We start from the raw sequence: 23,921 nt of genomic DNA on the forward strand, positions 1-23,921 counted from the left end.
TACTTTGGGTACTATAGACAATAAATACCTATAAGTATCTTCTGGATAGGTTTTTTGTACATAGTCCTGCAATTCCATCTGTGCCTTCTCCTGGAATTTTTCTATTTGGGTTGAACTGGTGAGACCAGGGTGATCTAAAGAAACAAAACATTTCTGTATGTCGATTGTTTCCCTATACATTGTGAAATATATGTAGTTATAAGATTCTCGCATTGAATTTCATTTAAATATTTCTCTTGTATTGTGATGTTTAACATGTTAGCTGTATAAAGGAAACCACTCAATTGAACATTTACTTCCTGGCTTCAGAATTATCTTGCTCACTTTTCTCTCTCTAGCTGCGTGTATTCACAAGAAAGTGGAAAAAGATTAAGCCTGTAGCTATGTACCAGGCAATGACACTCCTAGTTTTTGTTTCTAACCTTGCTTTTTTAAATGTGTTTGCCTCTTTGATTTTGACTAACTATGCTGACTGAGCGTTATCTAGGGTTGTTTTCCTGACAGATCAATTTCTTGACCCTCCCAAGTCTGTCTCATGTTTTAATTCCAGCTGGCTCAGCTCCTCAAAGACAGTCACATGATCAGAAAAAAACAGAAAATACCACATATTTGACTATACCAAAATATCTTCAGTGTTGTGTTCCAACTGCTCTTCCCTTGAAACAGGACAGAGCTAGCTTGAAGAGTTTCTTGCTCCTACAACTTGAATAAAAACGCCTAATAAACCTAACCCTAATGGTACAATCTGCAAAAAAAATTTCAAAAGCAAATTTCAGGACACCAATATCTTCTAATTAAAGTAAGTTTTATTACAAAGAGAAAAATAATATCAATGCAAAAAAAACCCCCAAAATGCCTGATAACAAGATACTCCTTTTCTTTGTATTTTGTGAAATTCAGAGTGGTAAACACCTTTGAATGAAAGTAAATAATTTACATTTCTGAGCAAGAGTTTCCCTTTCACTCAGCCTGTCAGCAGTTTTAAATTAACCTTTCTGTGTCCTAGGAACATTTCTCCTCCTTTGCTGAAGAGACTGTCACTTCCCATTTTTTTAATGTCCTTACCTTATAATTGCAGAAAATCTCAAGTATATTCTTTGAGTAAATCCTCATATCTCATAAACACTGTTGATCATGCTTTAGTTGTCTGCTGTCATTTTTTTGGTAACAAATGGAAGACAGCCTGTTTACATTTAGTTTTGGAGATTTTGTGGATGTTCTATATAAAATACAGTGGTATTTCTGCTCATATTTCAGCAATTCCTCTTACGAGTGTATTAAAAATATTAAAATTGAAGCCAATTTCTCTTTCTCACTGTGAGAATGTATCTCCTCTAATCCTTCCTGCCATTTACTTCATTAATATTGCTAGTACACATCCCAGATAACTTATTACTCATAGATTCTCAGCTGAAGATAATTGAGAGTCTAGTCTTCCAAGGTGGGTGTACAGGAAATACCTGATATTTTGGAACTGTAAATAACATGGATATGTTGCTCCAAAGTTATTTTTACAACACAACATGTAATTTGTGATAAATCATTATGGAACAATCATTTTATCTGCAGCTTAACAGATCAGTCTCATCTCAAGACATTAGTCTCATGAAAAAAATTGCTAAAACATTAACATATGAATGCTTATTATTTAAACAGATATGGTTACTAAATTCCTTACCAGGGCTAAAGAGGACTATAGCTTTAAGGTATGCATATTCATATCCATCAATATCAAGCTTGGCCATGCTGTTACAGAACTCCTGAAGTTTCCAGATGTGTTCCATGACTTGCTTTATTCTGTCTCCAGAAAGTTTATCTACAAAAAGATATCGCTCAGTATTTCATGTGAGCTCAAGTACATCTCATATATTAACCAATATCCTTTTGTAAAACAAGTGAAGTGACATTTTAAAGTCTTTCATGTCATTTGCTATCTTAAAACCACTTAACGTATAAGGATAGCCTGAATGATTATGGAAGCGAAGATTTATAAAGCTAAGTGAGACACGGGGCTAGCAAACAGAATGTTAACTCTTTTGCATAATTTTGCCAGTACAGCCACAACACCAGTCTTATTCCAGTGATGTACTGTTCTGAGCAGAGACTCTCAAATTATGGTGAATTATTCTACAAATGGCTAGAGTGATTCTGGGAACGAACAGAAGCACAAAAAAATCTATCATGCAATCCTAATTTTAAATTCAAACAGTATTGAGTTAGCTTTTCTAGAAGTGAATGCAAGAGCAGCAATGACAGTGCTACTTTTTCCTCTATCTGTACTTTTAGAAGTGAATTTTTCATTTACTGTGGTAAATAGTCTTTTTTCCTTCCAATGGGGTAAATTCACTCCAATACATGTACACAGATTCTGCCATCATTTGAAATATCATGTTCCTTATGTTGGCTTCATACTCTTTCTTAAAATGTTGATTTAAAAAAAAAAATCTTATACTATTTGTGGATAAGTCACAACTGAGTGGGATTACCTGCTCAGCTAGGGAAGGAGAGATTTCTACTTTGGTAAATATACCTTCTCTCTGACTGCATATCTGCAGACTAGTCAAAGAATGAAAACCTTAGAGATTACATTAAGACAAATCTTTGACTATATAATTGCTATTATCAGAATTCAGAGATAAGTCAATTCACAAGGGATAAAACTTCTTCTTGAGAAACACATTAGAATAATTTTATTCCAGTCATGATCGCTAATGGTAATATTTCATATCATTATAACTTAAATATTTTACCTTTGTTTGTACAGCTAATAGTGTGTAAGATTGCTTAGACCTGTGTGCCTTAAACTGAATCTGTGATGTAATTTATGATTATTTTACATATTTTCTGAAACCACAATAAAAAGATTAAACAGAAAAAATATGTTTTGCACAATGGCTTGAAATAAGAAAGCATTATCTACATTTCTAAAATACATGAATTGTGATAAGAGGTTTTTTTATTCACGATGGATCAAGATAGACATGATATAATGTTTTTATTTCTATATATTAAGTGGGAAACAATGGTGCAGAAATACTCAGGAAAAGTGAACTTGACTTGCAGAGTTTCCAAATAGCCTCATCACTAATATGCTTCCTAGATAACGTTCTGAAATTTCTTCACTTTGTTTTGAATTTTAAAGTTATAATACACAATATAATATGATAAGTTTGCAGAATAGATAAATAAAACAAATCATCCTCATTTCTTGGCCAGTCTCAGGTAACATGATATGACTGGAAGTACAGGTTGTAGAACAAATTTATTTTTTTATTTTTTGAGAGACGGGAACAGAAGTGAAGCCAGCTTAAGGCTGTAATAGCCCCACCACTTACTCCTCCACAAACTCATTGCCTGGGATGTAGATGGAATAGACGGCTCTATTCTGACAGAGATATAATTAAAAGCTGAACTCTGTGCAGAACACAATGTGCACGTTTCCCTGTCGGTCTTTTAAATTCTCGCCTCTCTCTGTGCAGGAAAGGAGTATTAGTTTGTTGTATTTTGAAGGCTGTCCAGGCTCTCTTAAATTACATCAAAAAAAGAAAAAAAAGCCCCTATATTCATTATTAAAGCATACTATCCATTTAAGAACCAAATTTCTGTCTACTTTACTTTATCATAATGAAGCTAATAAAGTAGATTAAAACAAATGTACTTTACTAGGACTGAAGGATATTAAACATTTTTTTCAGATTATCTACTTTTGTACATTTTATAGTTCTACAATCAAGTTTTACTCTCCTCAGTAAAAGCCTATTTTCCAATTTTTGCTGTGTGCACAATAATGGCACCACAAAAATCATCAAACAAATTGACACTAAATAGTATTCTGTAACTACTTTTAACTCACATTTAAATTTAAGCTAGCTTTTATGTAATATGCTGTGTTTGCAGAGTTTAAAGCTGCTAGTATTGGTTTTTTCCTCCTATTAAAAATGGAATGTTATTCTCACACTAATCGATCATATTGACTGGGAGCATCCTGAAAGAAAAAGAGTGAAAAAAAAGCAGCCATAACAGGTTATCACCCATTCTAGATATAGTAATCATTATCAACAAGCCAACACTGAATTAAAAAATAAAATTACATAAATCTTCTTAAGAGTGTCAAGAAAATAGGTTGTTTAATGCTTCAGAGGGTAGTTCAAAATACATTAATCATTACTGCATTATAGCAGTATCTAAAACCGTTATACTTGCAAGAATATGCTTGTTGTGACACTTGGCAAACGCTATAGTTTTACACTTCAAAGAGGAGAAGGAAAGTTCTGGAAGGAAAAAATTCTGGTGTGATTTGGAAGACGACATCATTATTCTAAGTGGAAAAAAATTTACATCTGGATGGGAGGAAAGCTCTGTGAGCACATCCAACTTTAGGACGTACTTGTCTTTCTCTATACTGCCCATCAGATGTAGACGACAGGAGGATACGTCCTCCAGCCTTATCCCCGTTTCTTCTATGGACACATCTGTCCCACAGAAATCTCTCTGAGGTCAGTGCAACCAAAGTTGTTGATCACCTGAAGAAAGGTAATTATGCAAGAGAAGGCTTCTCCTTCCCCTGGATCCTGGGGAACAATTCTGCCACTGATTAGGAAACACCTCATGAGAAATGTTATACAAATGTCCCTGCAGTGTTGACAGGACTGAACACATATAGGAATCACACACTGAAAACATACCTTCCTGGATGCTGTTCTGGAGATGGTTGACAATAGCTGCTAGGATAGTTGACAGACTCATCACCTGTGCACACTGTGCCAGGCCTAAGGTAAATAGCTCATTCCAGCAGGCACGCACAAGGCTTGTATTACAGTCCTGCCTATAAACAACAGAAAATCAAACAACTGTAGGTAGTTTTCATATCAGGTTGGTATAACCCTATGTGTAATTATGTTAATTATAACAATTAATAATAAGGATTAATGTATTGCAAACCACTTTACTAAAAGGCATATATTAGCGTATTACAAGTATTTCAAAAAGCAAAAAGAAGTGATAGGCCAACTATAGGAAACCATTTCAGGTTATCTGTAAAATAGTGCTCACCAGTTCTTTACCAAGATATATTTCTACAAATTAAATGCTTGCTTTTGATTCGGCTTTAGCTTCTGTAACCGCAGTAACATCAGATATTGTAGTTATCCCTTCCTCTGCCATCTTCTATTTTATTCTTCAAAAAGGAGAATATTGCATAGTCTTCACACATTTTAAAGAATTCATTAAAAATTAAACAGTATCATCATTTAAAAATTCAAAATAGCTGAAAAGTGTTCACATCAGTGCTTAAATTCATTAGAAAGCAAACCATTCAACAGAGTATGTCCATTTACCCCAGAGCTTGAAATGCAGGTATGGACCTAGCCCAGTGCATAGAGAGGAAAAGTAGTCGTGATGCTGACTCACAGATGTAGTGTACATTAAGGTACTCCGGCATTGGACTGGGCATTGTCAGCTGCAAAAAACAAAAGTGCAGTACAATATAAACAGTTCAGACATAAAACAATTTTTATTATCCATGAAATAACCAGCGAAAACATTAAAACTACTCTTATAGTCTGTCATAAGCAACTATGTGACAAGAAATTGTCAAAGGAAAACTGTACTAAATAACTCATTATTACTGACAAGGAATGCAAATGGGAATAGGAGACAAGAAATTATGTGCGAGAGAGCACAAATGTTTCCTTTTAAAATGTTTTAATATTAATTTAATAATAATTAAATCTATAAATTTCATTGTTCTGTGGAGTGCTGGCTAGCACCACAGTGCTATAAAAGATCTTTTAAAGCTTTTTAAAAAGAAGCAAAGCAAAATCTAAAATCTAAATATCTGAAGTGGGAAAGTCACGTAATCGGAATCTACAATCACGAAACAGCATTAATGGGAATAAGCAGGTTATGATAAAAATTTGACTACAGTAAGTATTACTTATTTCAGTAATGATCTTCATATTTCTTGAAACAGTGCAGTTTCATCACAGCAAGATGAACACCCTTGTTGTTTCTTGCACATTATCAACAAGTGTTTGTTTGTATTCAATTGAAGCTGAAGCATCTCTAAAATGCAAGACCTTTTTCAGTAGTCTAACCATAAGCATCTAAGAAGGCACTGTAACCTCTCTTTATATGAAGGAGCCTTTTAGATGAAAGTTTTACACTATCTAGACTTATAAATTAATTAAGCAAGATATCATACTATATGGATGATACGAAAAGTGATTATCAACAACAAGGAAAGTGAAATAAATTTTAAAGCATTCTTCTGTCTATGAAAAGGTCTTATGAAATAACACCTATACGCTTTAGATACAGCATGCAAGAGTGAAAATTGTATTAGAAGCTTTGTAACAGCAGATGTTATCCTAGATTATATTGCCAAAATGAAATATATGAATAAAGAAAACATAGTAAATGGATTTGGGGTTATGTCTTAAGTGTTCCTTTGTTTAGTAAGGCATTTAAAGAAGCACATACCTTAAATGTGACATGTGTATCTGTAAGTAGGGGTCCTTCCACTTCAATAATTGGTGTTGACTGATCTCTACTGATTACATGAATATTCCCTCCTCCTGTAGGATCCAACCCATCTGCCAAGTTATGAGCTGCTGTACCATCTGTGGTATTAAGTGCTTTAGCCAAAGTATCAAATGCCCTAAAAAAAAAAAAAGTAATAAACAATGAAAGAGTGCTTCCTTACACCTTAAAAAAATTCAGAGTACTGGTCAAATTAAATGCTATAAAGCATTTCCACCTAGAAGTAACATATACAGGAACTGTTTATGCTAAGACACAAGGTCAGACTTCATTACAACCCAGCCCCTCTGTACTGTTCAGACGTTAATAAAAGGAATAGATCTGCCCATTTATCACTGGTAAAAGATCTCCCATGTAAGGGGGGAACTTTTTATTACTGCAAATCCTGCTGTAATAGTTTTATGCTAGCATTTGTACTAGTAAAGGGGTCTCTCGTGCTTACCATTCACTATCCCCTCCTTCTCACCTTGGAATGTTTAAACAGATTATGTGAAGATTACAGACCAGATGCACTTTGGAGAACACCCTGCAGTCCCTGTCCTTGATGTCCAATTTCTTGGAACAGTGGAGAATAGCGTGATTCTCTTCTAGACAACATGTCTGAATTTCCTTTCCCTTAAGATAAGATACAACCAGACACTCCTGATCTCACAGTATAGACAGAGCCTTAGAAACCTTATGACAGTAACGTAAGAGAGACTGGTCCCTGGACTCCTTTATACTCAAGCTGTAGCTGGGCCATTGCCAAAATAAGGCAGTGTAAATTCCCTTCTTATGATAACAGAGCTTAGATTTAAAGAAGAATTTTGTGCTCCAATTTCATACCAGTGGACAGTATTATGATACAGTGCTGTTTTGCCAGCATTTTTGTCAAGAAGCTTTGGGGGGGGGGGTTTGGTTTTTTTTTTCTGCTTTAAAGAAAGGGTACAAGGCTGACATAAGTCAAAGTTGCATTGTCAAGTATTTTTAAATATCAGTTCGCTCACTTGAAGAGTTTAAATAAAAGACTTAAGAGCGTGAAGTTAAGCTCCTCTTAAAAATCTTCTACTTGAGAAACAATGGACAGTTTTGAGGCCAAATACTTTTAATATTTCACTATATTGACAATTTCTGTTGTCCTTCAACCCACCCACCCCCCCGGAAAAAAAAACAAACAAAAGCCCCACTAAAAACCCCACCCGTAAAAATCTCAAGCTCTGCTGGACATTTTAAGACTCCATGTTCCTTTTTCCCATTTTTCTCATTAAAGACAACATTAAAGACTTCAAACTCTTCTAAACATTAAAAAAAAAAGTTTATTGATCTTAGTTTAACTACATTTTCCCTACATTACCAGCAGGTATTACGGCAGCACAATCTCAAAAAGAGATCTGCAGTAATACAGACCCCTAAAGAGCAGGCCTAAGGGCATGAGTATTGCACAGGAGAAGCTTCCATATAACAAGCCCATCAATAAAACAGTACCAAAGTGTTGCTATTCTGAGAGTCCCTCAAGGTCACAAATTAGCCATTTATTATTTTTCTGAGTATGAAATCTGGCCTAGCTTCAGAACACTACATTTATAACACAGGACACAGTTCTTCACAAGAGGACAACAGCCAAACCTGGATTTCTAAAGAACTGGTTTTGTGTTTCAAAGGAGGGGGCAATCTCTACTGTGTTTGGTGTCACAATGCCAAATTACTTCAAAGAATGAATGTCAGTATACACCATACAGAATAAAAATTGCTAAATCAGATGCAAATATAAATGCATACCGTGTAATCTCACTTGCAGATTGCTCTTCTTGTTGAACTTCGGAAGTATCTCCGTTATTTAGTGACTCACTGAGATTAGCAAGAGATGTTACAACATTTGCTAGTGTTCCTAAAGCACCCTGACTTGTTTCAGCCTAAAAAGGAAGAACCATATTAGTAAATCAAAATTACAGGCAATGTATCATACATAAATTTTTCCCATTTTTAATCTTTGTGTTCGTTTTCCCTTATGTACCTTTTCCTTTCTCCTGAACACCTACAGCAAGAACAATGGCTCACAATGATCTTAAAATCCTATTGTAATCATCAATCCCAGCCCTGGCTGACATATCATGTGGGGAACTACCTGTGGCTGACCTTTTGCAGAAACATGTCTGTGAAATCATGTTCCTGTTGATCAGCTTATTATCTCCATTCATACAGATCTTCAGCCTTACCCCAACCTTATCTTCTCAAGAGCAAGAATTATTTGTGTCTATGTACATAGCTTAAAATAATCTGAACAAATAAATATATATGTTCAGAACTTAACTGAAAGAATAATACCTTGGAGTCAGCAGCTAGGAGGACTGTACCATCATCCCTGATCAAAGGCTGCTGAATATTCACGAGCATTCCTGGATCAAGAAGACCTGCTGACCTGTTCAAAAGCATAAGGCATCTGACAGTCAATAATATTTTACATTAATCAGAAGAATGTGTAACAACCTATGTCAGAATAAAACGGATTACCAATTCTTAAATTAACAATTTAATGAAGCTCAGAGGTTATTCATCAGGACTTAAGTCTTTCTGAAACAGTTTCCAAAAAGTAGCTTGAAAGACAGAAAGTCTGGAATACGTTTTCCTTTCCTGTGCAAAAGCAATGACAACTTCCCAAACAGATGTCCTCTCATTTGCTTTTTACACTGGTTTATTCTGTCTTAAGGAAAGTTGTTGTCTTCTCATGTTCTCAGAAGTCACTTAATAGCTCTAGCATTATGCATTAGACTTTGGAGAAAGGTGTAACTGTGCATTCCAAGTTAGACAATGGACAGCACTGAAGAAAAAAATTATGTCAAGAAAATATGTTTTACATCCCAATATACAGCTGTAAACAGTCATGTAGTCAAGGTCTGCATAAAATCTCTGCTGCCTTTACTTCTGCTACTTTTTGACTAAACATCCTTTCCCTTTGCTGTATCTAATTTAGGGAGACAGTGGGAAGTCTTTGCAGTCAGCAAGGATAAGTTTATTTGTTACTTATACAACACTCCCGAGTCTGGATAACCCAATACAAATGCACGCATGACAGGTTCAGACCACAGGGAATTTATAGTTTGAGGGGTCTGAGACTAACTAACATTGTGAACTACCACAGGCAGCAAGTTATCATGCATTATGCAAATCTGAATCCTACATAAATAATAGAGAGTCACACTTAAGGACTATAATATTGTTTATAGGACTGTAAGGGATCTGTAGCACAAGGAAATCTCAAAGCAGCAAATGTGTCTGTAAGCACTACGTTTGAACAATATCTGACTTGCAAACAAGAGCACTGAAAAACAATTCTCCAAGAAATTTGCAGTCCAGTCTTCCTAACTGCAGTGTCATTTGTTCAACAAAGAATATATATATATATATATATATATATATAAAAATATTGAGATCTTATATCTTTAGATGGTTATTATCCATTCATAAACTAACTGGACCTCCAGTTTTAAAAATGTGATATTTAACCTAGAGTTCTTTTTTTATTCTACTCAGAAAAAGACAAATCTTGCTTCTATTTATTATATGCATTTCCACACCCACTGCCTATGGAGACAACTGAGAGCATGGGAACCATCTTGGAATATCTTCCATATAGTAAAAGGAAGGTGCTGTTGTTGAGACTGGTCTCTTGCGATCTGCATCAGCAGTCACTGCAGTCTCTTTTACTACTGTCTTTAGGAGAAGGAAGACCGAGTCTGCCATTTGCAGATTTGATTTCAGAGAAGTGCTAATCTGAATGCATCACAGCATAAGCCTACATGCTTTTTGCTTGAGTATCATATATTTGCCCTACCTGTGCTTTGACCTGGCTGGACAAGAGCCAGCTCCAAACTGAAAACCACCCAGCTGTACTCAGACATAAACACTTTCATGAGAAGCAGAACAATCTAGGTTGATCTTGGTAATGGAAACAGACAATTTGTGAACGGGAGCTCTTTTCTGTCCAATTCTTTAGAGCGGAGGGGAAAAAAAAGAGTATAGGTGTGCCTGCAAAGTAATATGCACAAATAACCGTAAACAAGACCTGTTAAACTGAGGTACTCACCGCGTCCCATCTTTGTCTGCCACAAATGTTGGAGTTGCTATTAGAGGGCTTCGTAGATCTTTTCTGATATAGATTTTTTCAGTGGAAGCTGCACAGTTGGTTGGTTTTTCACGCTGCACATCAAAAGGCTTTCTTTCACTTTGAACCGCTACATAAAAGATAGAAACATGCAGATTTGAAAGGAAATAATTCAACTGAAAAATACAAAAAGAAAGTAAAATTCTCACAGTAGGATTTCAGTTTGCACAATTATGATGGTGTATCAGCTCAGTGCAAAACTGGAAATCGAATATGAAGACTGAAGAAACACAGCCTCCAATTCCACTATACCTGTGATTATGTACATTTTTAACTAAGAGTCACAGATTGATCATTTGCTTTAAGATTTGCTGAAATGGAGTCAAAGCTTGCTATTTCATTGGCATTTAATAAGATGGAACATTCTGCAAAATATGTTTTCAAATTGTTTGTTTATTCATTTATTACAGGTAAAGCTATACCTAAATGTTAGAGACAGTCATACTTGGGATGATTCAAAACAATGCAAACCCAGAACAAACCCAGAAAAAGTCAAGACAGGCAAGTTACATGAGAGATGCAGGTTAATTCCCTGGGAGACGAGTCTCTGCATGATATGCAAAGCACTCACATCCATTCATTCCACCCAGTTAGGGAACAGTGTTCCAAAACTAACCTTTTCAGAATTGAAAATATTTCTACTTGATAACTAGAAGAAAATAAGCTCAGTCTCCAATATGCCAAGCAAGTGTAGTAAATCTTTTAATAAAAACAGTAAGAAACAGTAACTTTGTAATTTTAAAGGAAGTGAAAAGTGCATCTTTATAATATTAAGGTATTATTATTAAACGGATTCCAGAAAGTTATCTGGAATCTAAGTCACTGAACTTTACAAACTCTTCTATGGCTTGACATAACATTCGACTGCATCAATTTTTCACCTGAAAATGAGGATAATAAAATGAATAAAAGACTATGAAAATAATATAAAGAATTTTTAAAAGTGTTGTACTAATATTAATTCTCACTTTGCAAATGTAAGGCATAATATAACTGGAGACAATATTTATGTGCTATTCATTGTACCAATTAATCATACAGCAGTTATTGGTCCAGAAGATCAACATTATTAATTAACAAGTAAACAAAAAAATTCTACCCTCCTCTCTAGCCCTTTTGAATGTAACAGTAAAATACATGGATATGTCTCTATCTGTCCTCATAACCAGCAAGAGTTATTTAGTTCCTGATTTTATTTTTGCTAATATTTTTACTGTCAGCAAAATTTAGGGGCTTAAAAGTAGGTATATCCATTTTGTTGGCTTGGGGGATACATAAATATTAATCAGAAACCTGATGCAATGCCCAATAAAGTCAGTGAGCATACATCCTAATCATATTGGGATAAGAAAGATTTAGCCTCTGGAAATACAGCAGTTTCTCTTGTGCAAATGTCTCCCTCTATACTCAGCACAGCGTGTGCAAAGCACAACAATCATCACTACAGGTCTGAAGTTCCAGAGTGCAAATACAACAAAGACGTCCCTATTTACAGATTAAAGTTCTGCCTCCCATGAACTCAGTGGTTGGAACTTATCCTGCCTAGATCAGAGCGGAAAAAGAAAAGTATTTGTTGCTTCACCTTAAATTCTCCATAAATTTATCACAAAACAACCAGATAATAGCCTTCACGAAGTGCTGGACAGAAGAAGCAGAGGTGCTATAAACTGGAAACAAAATACATTGAAAGAGGTGTTTGGATGCTAGCAGTGGAATTGTACAAAGCACTGCATACAAACATGGAAGTACATTGTTTAAAATAGGACAGTTTATACAATGCCTCATAATACAATGCTCACAAACGACCAAATTAATATAAAAATGAAAAAAAAAAAAACAAAACCAACTACTTTCTATCACTGGATGACAAAGAAGAAAAAATAAATCAGAAGGAAAGCAGATTCTGAACATGGAACATTAGACTCAGATTTATGTCCATCCATGTTAAAATATTTTGTATTATAAACATACACTGTGTTTCTAACATGCATTCTAAGTGAGGTTCTAACTGGGCTCCTACTACAGCAGTGTGAGACATGGTTCAAAACAAATCACTACTGCACCTCAGACATAAAATAGTGATGAAAGAAAGGTACGGTAGGTAGATGCTTTGGCTGCTGAAAGTTCTGTTTCCTTCAAGCAACATACATGGAAATGGAGAGAACACACTAAAAAGTGGTAGTCCACATATTTATTATTTGGTAGGCACAATATCACATTGGGTACTTAACACTCACATTCCATTTTCATGCCCATCTCTAGACATTTCTTAAGCCTACAAAACTGGCAGCGATTCCGATGGTGTTTATTGATGATACAGTCCTGGTTGCTACGACAACTGTAGGTCAAATTCTTCCTCACACTCCTTTTAAAGAAACCTTTGCATCCCTCACAACTGACAGCACCATAGTGACGACCTAGGAAACATATATATTGTTATCAGATGGAAATCACTTATATTTTAGCATAAAAATATTTATCTTAAGCAATTAAAACATTGTAAAAGTCACCCTTTAAATTTATTTTGTATTCTTACCATCATTTTGTACCATGAAAGCATTGTTAAAGTCTTACAGAATGTTTCTTGTTTACCTAGTGTCAGGGCTTTTTGGGGGGATAGTGGAGAGAAGAGAGGAAGGCTAAACCTATTTCTGAATGAGAGGCCTGTGAAGTGGTAGTTGCCATTCCGGACAAGCACAGATGCAATTCTATCTGCTGTTACAGATTACAGGATACATTAGAAGAAGATACAGGCTAAGAGCTTAATTACCTTCAGAATATAAATAATTTTACAATAAAATTTGAAATGCAATCTTAATTTTAAATTCCTATACATATCAATTCTGGTATTGTTTTAATTACATAAACACTTAAAAAAATAAAAGAAAGCGAGACAGAGAGACAGAAAGGTGTCTTCCCTACAGCATGAAAGCACAGTCCACTTCCTTGGCTAATGTAGAAATTTTACCTCATAGACTCCTTGTTACTGCATGGATCTGAAACACTGAGGATTCACTTGATCTCTGCTTGCCTTTTTCTGTGATAGTAGAAGACCAAAATCTAATGGGAAGTCTTAAGTTTGTTAGAGAGCACTAAGAAGTGTTTTCCTGGAGCAGGTAGACTTTTCTAGGTGACGTGTTTATTGCATGGTTGCCCATAGCTGTGGGGAACTGGACTAAATGCTTCAAATAGTCTTTTTCAGTTACCAGGAGCTATTCAATCATTATTTTGTCTTTCAGCACATGACGATTTATCATACACTCCAGTTGAAGTACAAACTAATATTCTTCCAAGCAGAGTTTAACTATTTGATGTGTATAGATACAAAGTATAATGTTATCTTTTTTCCATTTTAGATACAAAGTATAATGTTATCTTTTTTCCATTTTAGACTCCCTTGCTTTTGCCATGAGCATGGCTAAAATCAGTAAAAATACATGAAACCTCTTCCCTTCATCCCAGCCATCCTTTCAATCAAGTTTCTTGACTACTACTTTCTATGCTTCCTTACCTGATGCTTTATCGCCACAGACTACACAATATTCTACTACCTGGGGCCGCTGAACATCAGCTTTTCCCAGCAAACGTTCCACCGAAGCAGAGTCTGTCACTATCTAAAACAAAATTCCAGAACAAAAAGATGTAATTAGCCAGTCTTTTCTTCTGACATGAAAGTAAGGAGCTTTGCCTACAGAACAAGATTGGTGTATCAATTGGGAAGAGGGGGCTGAATTTGAGAATAAGTAGGACATGTGGAATGAAATTAACTAGTATATATTGCAAGTTAAGAAGAGTCTTTACTGTCAATAGTGAAACTATTGAACCAGTCATAGCAAAACAAATTCCAAATAAAACTCCCAGCTTTGTTCAGTACAAATAAGTTTTCTCACTTGTGCAGTCAACAGTATTCTTCCCTTCTTGCAATTACTCTCAAACAGCTGCTATATTTTAGCCAAAGATGGTTGTATTTCAGATGCTGTTCCCTTCTATCCCTTCTCTAGCTATTAGGGGTATATGGTTCAGAGGGGATAGCCTGGAGCTGGGATCCATTATAGAAACAGTTTATCTTGCAAAGGCCTTGGATTCCAAAACTTCTGTTCAGAACATTTCACTTCACACAGAAAAATTAAAAAACCTCCACCCCTCTGTAACATCAGATAACCCATTTAGCATACTAAAATAAATATTAAAAGACTACTAATACAATTTTTCAAATATTTATGTAAAAATGGTACTTCTCCCTGTAAAATATTCTCTTTTGTAACAGCAGCAATAGAGACCAGGTGCCTTTTTTTGGTTTTGTTTTAAGAATGCTAGGAAGAAATCTCAAATTTCACTAGAGAGAGATTATTGTTTATATAATTTGTTTTGCAAAGCTCCCATTGGTCTGGATTATGCTCAAGACCCACAAACAACTGTAACAGAGGACAGCTTCTGCTCCAAAGAGCTTTTACTGCAATGTCTTGATACTGCATTGTGAATATAAGTTTGCTCAGCTAAGTTTTATCTCTGTATTTGAACAGACCATCTGAAATCCTGGCACTCCTCACAAGCACCATCTTAAGTATTTGCTTATGTCTTTGGAATTTTAACGAGAACACAGAACAAGGGGTGATGAGTGCAATGGAATGCATGAGGAACGTGAAGACAGGAGGATTTGTGATTGAATAATGAAGCCTACAATTAGTATGGTCTAATCCATGTCATTAGATCTTTAGAAAACTATTGCAATTTGTCTTAAAGCAATTATAGACTTAAATAATCTAAAAAATCAAAAACTGAAACCCAAAAATCTGTGGTCTATCTCAATTACTACATTTACCTGAATTCTGCCTGGCACAATGTTGTCCGTGGTGGTAAAGATAAGCTGTTTGGCATTAGATGTCTCAGGTGCTGCCAATATCACCTTTCCTGCACCAGTTCCATCTGGACTGGCTAAAATAAACTGTTGCTTTGGAGACACAGCTGAGTCCACTGCTGTCACTATTTGGATTTTTTGACCTGTTTGCTGATCTGTCACAATCTGTAAAACACATTAAAGAATTTTATAAGCTGCAGTAAACTTTATGTTTTAAAACCTTTAATTCTGTCTCAGAATTATACGATACTCTCTGATAATTGTCCTTGTTGTTTATTATTTTGCTATTTGTACATTTATTACACTAGTGCAAAGTTATTCCAGCTACCTATGTAAGTGCAAAACAATAAAATCAAACCAAATATATATGTATACAATATATATGTACCTGTATACCTACCACATAGATGGAAAATACTAGACAAAGTTGTGAAAAGTGAGTCTGATATTGTTAATAACGAAGAGATATGGGGAGATCTTGTAATCACATTTAACTGTTCAAAAGGAGTTAGATATAGTGGATCCCAGACAGAATAACAACAAAATGTAACATTAAGGACTGCAGCTGATGAGTGGCGGGTATACTCTGCCTAGTGAGACAGCATCACAGAAATTTCATAGAATGTCTTGAGTTGGAAGGAACCCGTAAGGATCGCTGAGTCCAGCTCCCTGCTCCTCGCAGGACTACCTAACACTAAACCATATGTCTAGGAGCGTTTTTCAGACGCTCCTTGAACTCTCACAGGCTTGGTGCTGTGACCACTTCCCTGGGGAGCCTGTTCCAGTGACTGACCACCATCTCAGTGAAGAACCTTTTCCTAATGTCCAACCTGAACTTCCCCTGATGCAGCTTCATTCCATTCCCTCGTGTCCTGTCACTGGTCACCAGAAAGAGACTGACACCTCCCCCTCCACTGCCCCCTCCCCACCCCGCCATGAGGAAGCTGCAGACTGCGATGAGGCCACCCCTCAGCCTTCTCTTCTCCAAGCTGAACAAACCAAGTGACCTCAGCCGCTCCTCGTAAGTCTTGCCCTTAAGACCCTCCACCATCTTGGTCGCCCTCCCCTGGGCACACTCTAATAGTTTGACGTCCTTCTTATATTGAGCTGCCCAAAATTGCACACAGTACTCGAGGTGGAGCCACACCCGTGCAATGTAGAGTAGGACAATCACCTCCCTCGACCGGCTAGCGGTGCTGTTCTTGATGCACCCCAGGACATGGCTGGCTGCTTTGGCTGCCAGGACACACTGTTGACTCCTGTTCAACTTGCCATCAACCCAGACCCCCAGATGTCTTTCCATGGGGCTGCTCTCCAGCCTCTCGTACCCCTATTCATACGTATAACCAGGATTACCCCATCCCAGGTGCAGAATCCAGCACTTGCTCCTGTTAAATTTCATACGGTTGGCGATTGCCCAGCTCTTTAGTCTATCCAGATCTCTCTGTAAGGCCTCTCTACCCTCGAGGGAGTCCACAGCTCCTCCTAGTTTAGTATCATCGGCAAACTTACTTAATGTACATTCGACTCCTACCTCCAGATCATTTATAAAAACATTAAAAATTACTCCATCTGACAAAAAAAGCATAGTAGTACATTCTTGAGATTTGTATTCATTTTGTATACACCTGACTATGCAAGCTATTTTGAAATAATTCATTTATGTATTTGGCTTAATGTCAGTGTTAAAACTACTACTGAAAATAAAACGTGAAGTGAATTTACAGACACTGATATTCCTCTTAAATTGACTGTATTAGGTGTCAAAATAACAGTGTATTTATTTCCCTAATTTTGATTACCTAGTCTTTTTATCTAGTTGTCATAACCTTTTTGTGTAGTATTTCTTACAGAAAGTAAGACATATGCTAATAGTTTAACAGTAAGACTATGCTAATAATTTTACTAAGATAGAATGCCTAAAAAAGGCATCAGAACAACCCGAAGCAGGAGCTGAATTACAGAGCTGATGATTTTTCTAGATTACAGAAACTCTTCAGGAAAGATTAATCTCACATTTTGTGATTACAAACCTGAAGAAACCTGCACAAAGGAAATGGTACTCAAAGCTGGGGATGAAGCCAGACTACTATTGATCTTTGGACAAGACAGAGCTTTTCAGGGACTCTCTAGATTCTTATATTTACAGAATAGAATAAGCCATTGTAGGTCTCATATGCATAAATGTTTCAGTGCAGAAGTGTATGGAGTCTACAAACATGAAGCTCAAAGGTTAAAGGACAATCATTACCCCTCAGTCCCATTGTTGTAAAACTGTTAAGTTGTTAAGCTTCCCAGAGTTTTCCCTGCCGAGATTTCTTCAGCCTCCATCACTTTCATATAGATCTTAACTAACAGGACAATTCACAGTGAAATTTAATCTTGGATTATGACTGACACCATTACGACTGCCTGTATTTGTTTCGAGGAAGCAGGAATACTCTTCTCTCATCCTAGTATCCTCCTTCATCATGGAGTCATAGGGTTTTTCTCAGAAATATCAGTGATATAAGGAGGTAGATTATTTTGCAGAATTGAACAGAAGTTACAATGTAAATACCTACCTTATGAATGTTGAATATTCAGTATGCTTCAGTTATACATGTTGTGAGAACATCTACCTTGCAATGAAATATTGATACATATTGGTATGGTTACTCTACCAGGCAAAATAGAGATTATGTTACCAGACAACTGTATCAAAGATAGAAACCTTCCATCATAACAGAATCTTGAGAATCAGCATGTGTTAAAATAAGGCTGCCTGATCCCACCTTTTGTTGATAACTTTAAGGAATAACATCTTAGATAAAATACATAGCTAAATGTTGATAATTGAAGAACATCTCCTTGGTGCTGTCTAAAGAAAAATCAGAGACTTCTTTGTAATTTTTCATGGATCAGATATAAGCACTAATGATAATAAATAACTAAGACAAAAAAATTAAGCTAGATAAAAAAGTAAATTATATTTAGGTTCATAATAAAAACTAATGATGTACATCATTATACATGCTGCAATTTGAATCTTTGAAAATAACATTAGAGAAAAAATTGTATCATGTATAGTAAGTATAATGACAATATCAAAATAATTTAAAAAGTGTTTTCAGGGCTGTTCATAGGGGCAGTACCCACCCACCCGCCCTGATTAAGACATATCCCAAGAAGAGTCCATCCTGTGATGGAGGCTGCATTGCCGGGACTGTTCCAAATGCCCTGGAGTACAAGATCCTCTTCTCCAGAACCACCCCTGGCAGAAGTACATGGGAGTACTGTACTGGCACAGAACAAGGTCAAGGAGGACAAAAGCTCAGTATTGCAGTGCTGCAACACTCTAGTAACATTAATACTTAATAATTCTTATATCATTTCTCACTGCATACAATCTGATACATTAATGGGATCTTTATATTATCTATCAGTAACAATGACCTACTGTGCAGCATTCCCAAAGGCTAACTTTATCTTAAATAGGCTAGTCCTCTACTGGCTCCTAAATGTGGCAGAGAATGCCCTTGGAGATGATCTGAGGTGTTATGTTGACAATGTCTGCCCATTTGCTATGGCTAGAGCTCAGGAGACTTGTACACGTAGGCTAAGTTTAACCTCTGCAAATATTCCTCACTGACTACATCATCAATACAATTATTATATACAACCAGCTAGTCATCTCCAAATACACGCTGAGGGAGAAAGAGAATTTTAGTCTGCACTAAAAATGATCTGTTCTCACAAAACTTAAGGAAGTCTTCCATAGACTTTAGCATGCTTTTGCATAAACCTAAGTGGAAGGAGGAGAAAAAAAAGACAACGTAATAGTTACTCAATCAATGTATTTTTACCTGAATGCGTTGTGGTGAAGCTACGGAGGAGTCTGTGGAAATTATCTGGATACGTTGGGAAGGGCTGGTCATCACTGGAGATTCAGATAGTGAAGTCTGAACAGTCTGCACCTGTAAATAATGTACAGAATTTTAATTTACTGTTACAGTACTGAACACTTTTTAAAAAATACATACATTTATTAAGGATCAGATGGCCCTATGGCATGGAATCTAAATTTAGTGGAAAGGTTACAGTCATTAAACCAACTTGGATTTGTTTTCAATGAATTATCAGAATATTGGCCTTTTTTTGGAACAGAATGAATCTGATAGATGACCAAAACCACAAAAATCAAACCACCACCACCCCACCCCAAATAAATCACTGGATAATTACTGTGTGATCCTTCAGCTTACTGAAATACAGAAACACTTTTTTCAACTTTCGATTATATATTTGCCTCATTTTTTGCTTCTGTAAAAACAAAATACACTGTCTACACGATAATGTATAATGTTCAATATTTCACCTTTTAATAATTTTGAAGTATTTTGTGAACTACTTGTTTAATTTTCAGGTAGCCAAATTTAGAAAAGCTTTCTCTAGGCCCCTAAATAAAAATGTTGTCAACCCCAGGAACGTATATGGGACAAGAGATAGATACATGGAATCTGCTGAAAGGATGCACAGATACACTGGCTGACCAAACTGGCCTTTAGTTTTTATGCCTCTGACCTTATTTCATCTATGAAGCCTTCTGAAAGTATGGTATGTATACAGTTCACTTGGAGAAAAGAGTGATTTAATTTTTCAAGTAGAAGTAAGAACAATTTTAACTGTCCAATATTTTTAAGGTAAAAAGTCAAAATTAAGATGGCTGGTTATCTGGATATCTGTGTTTTAGACAGTAGAATAAATTAGAATTCCAGTTGTTCAGTGTTCTCATATCCTCCCCCCCTTTTTATTGTCCCCCAATTTCTGTTTTTCTACTTCAGAGTGGTGCAGATTTTTTCTGGAATCTATGCTCCAACAGATCACCAATATCTTCAGCACGCATTCAGGTATATGTGGCTAATTTTTGTTATTCTAGTGACGATTTCACTAGCATGACAGAGATTAAATTTGGCACTACAATTGAATACTATTGTTCCTTGCTCTATTCCATATCTTTCTAGAGCACCAAACTATAATGCAAATCTAGTTCTGAATACCTAAGAAAAAGCTTGAACAAAACCCCTTGCATAGCTATTTTCAGAGCAAAACTGTTAAATGTTAAATTAAACATGCAAGATAACATTAGCTTGACAGCCTTTATCTTCTGTTTACAGAAGGGATATGGCATTGGCAATGTACATTTACACACGTAATTCTACAGTTGTTCATGTTTAGACTTTGTGCTTGTTCATCCTCAGATTTATTGATGCAACCGTCAGTACTAATTATTCCTTCTTAATAATTGTAAATGTAGTATAGATGAAGCACTTGTATTCTAGTCCTTACAGTCAGCTCACCGGTAGAAAAGTACTGCTTGCCACTCCCCACAGCCATCCAGTCCCATTTTTATTAAGCTTAGGATATACAGATGCTTATAAAAAGTACCTTATTTGGTATTATTGTTTTTTTTTCAGACATAAACATGAGCTGAAGCTATTATATCAGTCTTTAACAGAAGAAGTATGTGCAGATGTAGATGTTTTCCTGAACAAAAATGTCATTTACATAAACACCAATGAAATAATCTGGTAAAATAAAAAGTTTAATTTCCATCTCACAAGACTTGGCAGCACTAGGTTAACGGTTGGACTCAATGATCTTGAAGGTCTTTTCCAACCTAGACGATTCTATGATTCTATGTCTGTATGTATTTTTTTTCTCTATTGGTACATGCATTTTTGCAATTCTTAGTTTGGAACCTGACCACACAAAAAATTGGGTTTAACCAAACAAAATCAAAACAAGGTATATCAAAATTATCCCGGAAGTTCTTGAAAAATTAGAACATGGTTAGTTCCAGATCTCTTTTTGTTTGTTTGTTTTCAGTAAAGTAGAGGGAAAGCTAAATCATTCTGCTACTTCTAATATAGTAACTTAGAAGAAATTTACATACGCTTATTTGTGCTGTACTCATTAGGAAAGCTCTGCTTTCTTGGTGCATTTTACAAGTTAGTAGTCAGAGAGGGATCAGTGTTTTGACTCTTGGGAGAAAATTCAAAACAAAGGAGATAATTTGGTTCTAAAGCCATATACTGTGTATGATCACCAGTATTTTCAAAAAAGTTGCAAAAATATTGGAACAGTTAGTGCACACAAGACACTAGTATTTTGGTGTAGACTACAGCAACTCCAGAGGTGACATTACTGTCCACAGTTAACAGCACAATATGGATACTTTTTCAGTCACATTCTTTATTGAAAGTTATTATATAAAATGATGGAAAAACACAATAATATTTAAAAGACTGCTGACAGCAAATTTTACACATGCAGCATGTCTGAATAACAAGCATTGTAAATTCTTACAATACAATTAAATTTATACACACGTTCCATTTCAACTGGAATAAAATACTGCAGTGACGTACCCTATAAAATAAATGAACAGAATGTGGCACTACTGATTTCTTCTACACTCAGTTTAACCTGTAACTACTTATTTGAAAACAATGCACATAGGCCAAAATCCTGTTCTTTGCAAAAATGTTCTATAATGCCAATGACTTAGCAGCCTGAATTTTTACATAAGTCTGCCTAATGCTAAATAAATCTTACTCACATTTGAAAACAGATTTTACATTTTGATAATTTCATAATTTTAAATAATTTTATATTTTAACTTATATCATTTATGATACTTGTCAATTGTGATTGTAAACAGTAATTTGGGTTTGCATAAATACCCCCTAAGTACACATTTATGTCATCCCACAGAAGCTATAGGACTGTGTTTAGTGTATGACTGATTGTAATAATTGCATTCTATATGGGAATTTGAGAGTATCAAGTTAGTGTTCAATACCTGCAGTAACGTGTGGAAGGAAGCTCACAAGTTGTTTTTATTAAATCCTCTTTAAAATAATCTTGGAATTATTTGTTTATTGAAACCTATATAGCTGGACAACGGGGTAGTGTCAATTTAGTCATTATTTAAGCCTGCATGGAAAAATTTTAATTTTGTATGCTTTCCTGTTTAATATACAAAAAAGTTCATTTGTGATGTAAAGAAAGAAAAAAACAGTTTGGATAGGAAGGAAAATTTCCTGCAGTCTCTTTAGGGAAGCAAAGGTGTTAAAATACACAGCACTTAATGAAGCCATACTGTTCTACTCTCCTGCTGCCTGTACCATAAGTAGTCCCATATACTGTAAAAGTAAAACCTAAATCAAACATACTATCTCTAACTATCTTTAACACACAGGTCACAAAAGTTGCATGATAAATGAGGAAAATATACAAGAGAGATGTAGAAATAGTAGAATCTTCTAATTATTGGATGATAGAAGGCATCCAGCAGCAGAAAACAAGACACATAGGCGAAAAAAACCCCAAGACTCCAAAATCAAGACTCTTAGAGGACACATTTGAACAATGATCTCCTTATCTTCCATGCCAAATTATTATCTAAGCTATGCATCCTTTAAAAGGTCTAAATTAGAGAAAGAAGATCTTTTAAAACCGTTTTCCAATTCTTTAATCTTCAATTATAGAATCCTTAGCCTTTTTTTGAAGCATCTTTGAACCTTACGCCACGATGCACCGTGGGCAGCTTGGAAATAAATAGATATATTTTTTCCATGTTCAAGGATTTTTAGCAACTTATAAAAAGAATTCCAGTATATATCTGGTAACTGCACTGAAATTCTTTAAACATTTTGGGACTAAACAACCATTTCTTTTTTCTGGGTTTGTAAAGTACCTGCTGCAAAGGGGTCCTAGTGTACAACAGTGGTTCCAGGTACTATGTCAATATGAAAACTAGTGCTTTATGCTTTAAAACACTTTCTTGGTTTCTATAGAATGGACCACATCCTCATATAAAGGTTATTTTTACTGATCAGCTCCAGTCTCCTTTCATATGAGCTATTTCTCATCGTCACTGCATGACTAGTTGATTATCTTAAGTCTAGCAGTGAGAAGTTGAGTAAGTTTGAGACCAGCTGCCATTATATGCTGATACGTCATTTTCATGTTTAAATATTCAAGAACATGTATTTATTAAACTGAAAACAGGCAATATTTTAGTCTTCTCTTGGCTGAGAAGATATGGTGCACCAATGGAGAATGGTTTGTCTAATACCAATAAATGCTTCAGTGTGCACACATAATTTATTTTTATACTCTTATTAATATGCATACATACTCAGGATGGTGTAGGACTCTGAAATGCAAAATTCTACCTTCTTTTCAGGCTTGCCTACTTAATATTCAGCAGAATAAGAACAGCTCTAAATTTCAGACTGCTACTAAAAATCTCAAGTTTATTTTCCAGACTGAAAACACATGCTGCTGGTTGACAGCAGAACGACGACCATGGTAAATAAATCAAATGCAAAAAGG

General features: G+C 35.6%; 1 protein-coding gene across 7 annotated transcripts in view; it reads right to left on the reverse strand.

The window, feature by feature from the left end:
* Positions 1-23,921, reverse strand: part of NR2C2 (nuclear receptor subfamily 2 group C member 2) — a 38,840-nt gene that overhangs the window by 3,332 nt on the left and 11,587 nt on the right. For 5 of the 7 annotated variants that reach the window (XM_082322307.1, XM_082322308.1, XM_082322309.1 and 2 more), the window contains 12 exons: positions 19,385-19,495; positions 15,504-15,704; positions 14,193-14,295; positions 12,919-13,098; positions 10,604-10,751; positions 8,845-8,938; positions 8,299-8,432; positions 6,481-6,658; positions 5,337-5,458; positions 4,686-4,825; positions 1,679-1,816; positions 29-134 (listed from right to left, as the gene is read on the reverse strand). In XM_082322307.1, the coding sequence (XP_082178433.1) occupies positions 29-134; positions 1,679-1,816; positions 4,686-4,825; positions 5,337-5,458; positions 6,481-6,658; positions 8,299-8,432; positions 8,845-8,938; positions 10,604-10,751; positions 12,919-13,098; positions 14,193-14,295; positions 15,504-15,704; positions 19,385-19,495 (1,655 nt within the window). The remainder of the gene's footprint in view (positions 1-28; positions 135-1,678; positions 1,817-4,685; positions 4,826-5,336; positions 5,459-6,480; positions 6,659-8,298; positions 8,433-8,844; positions 8,939-10,603; positions 10,752-12,918; positions 13,099-14,192; positions 14,296-15,503; positions 15,705-19,384; positions 19,496-23,921) is intronic. The other 2 variants (XM_082322312.1, XM_082322313.1) reach the window with 2 other exon arrangements.

This window comes from Platalea leucorodia (genome assembly GCF_965183815.1).
Source record: "Platalea leucorodia genome assembly, chromosome: 9".
Lineage (NCBI taxonomy): Eukaryota > Metazoa > Chordata > Aves > Pelecaniformes > Threskiornithidae > Platalea > Platalea leucorodia.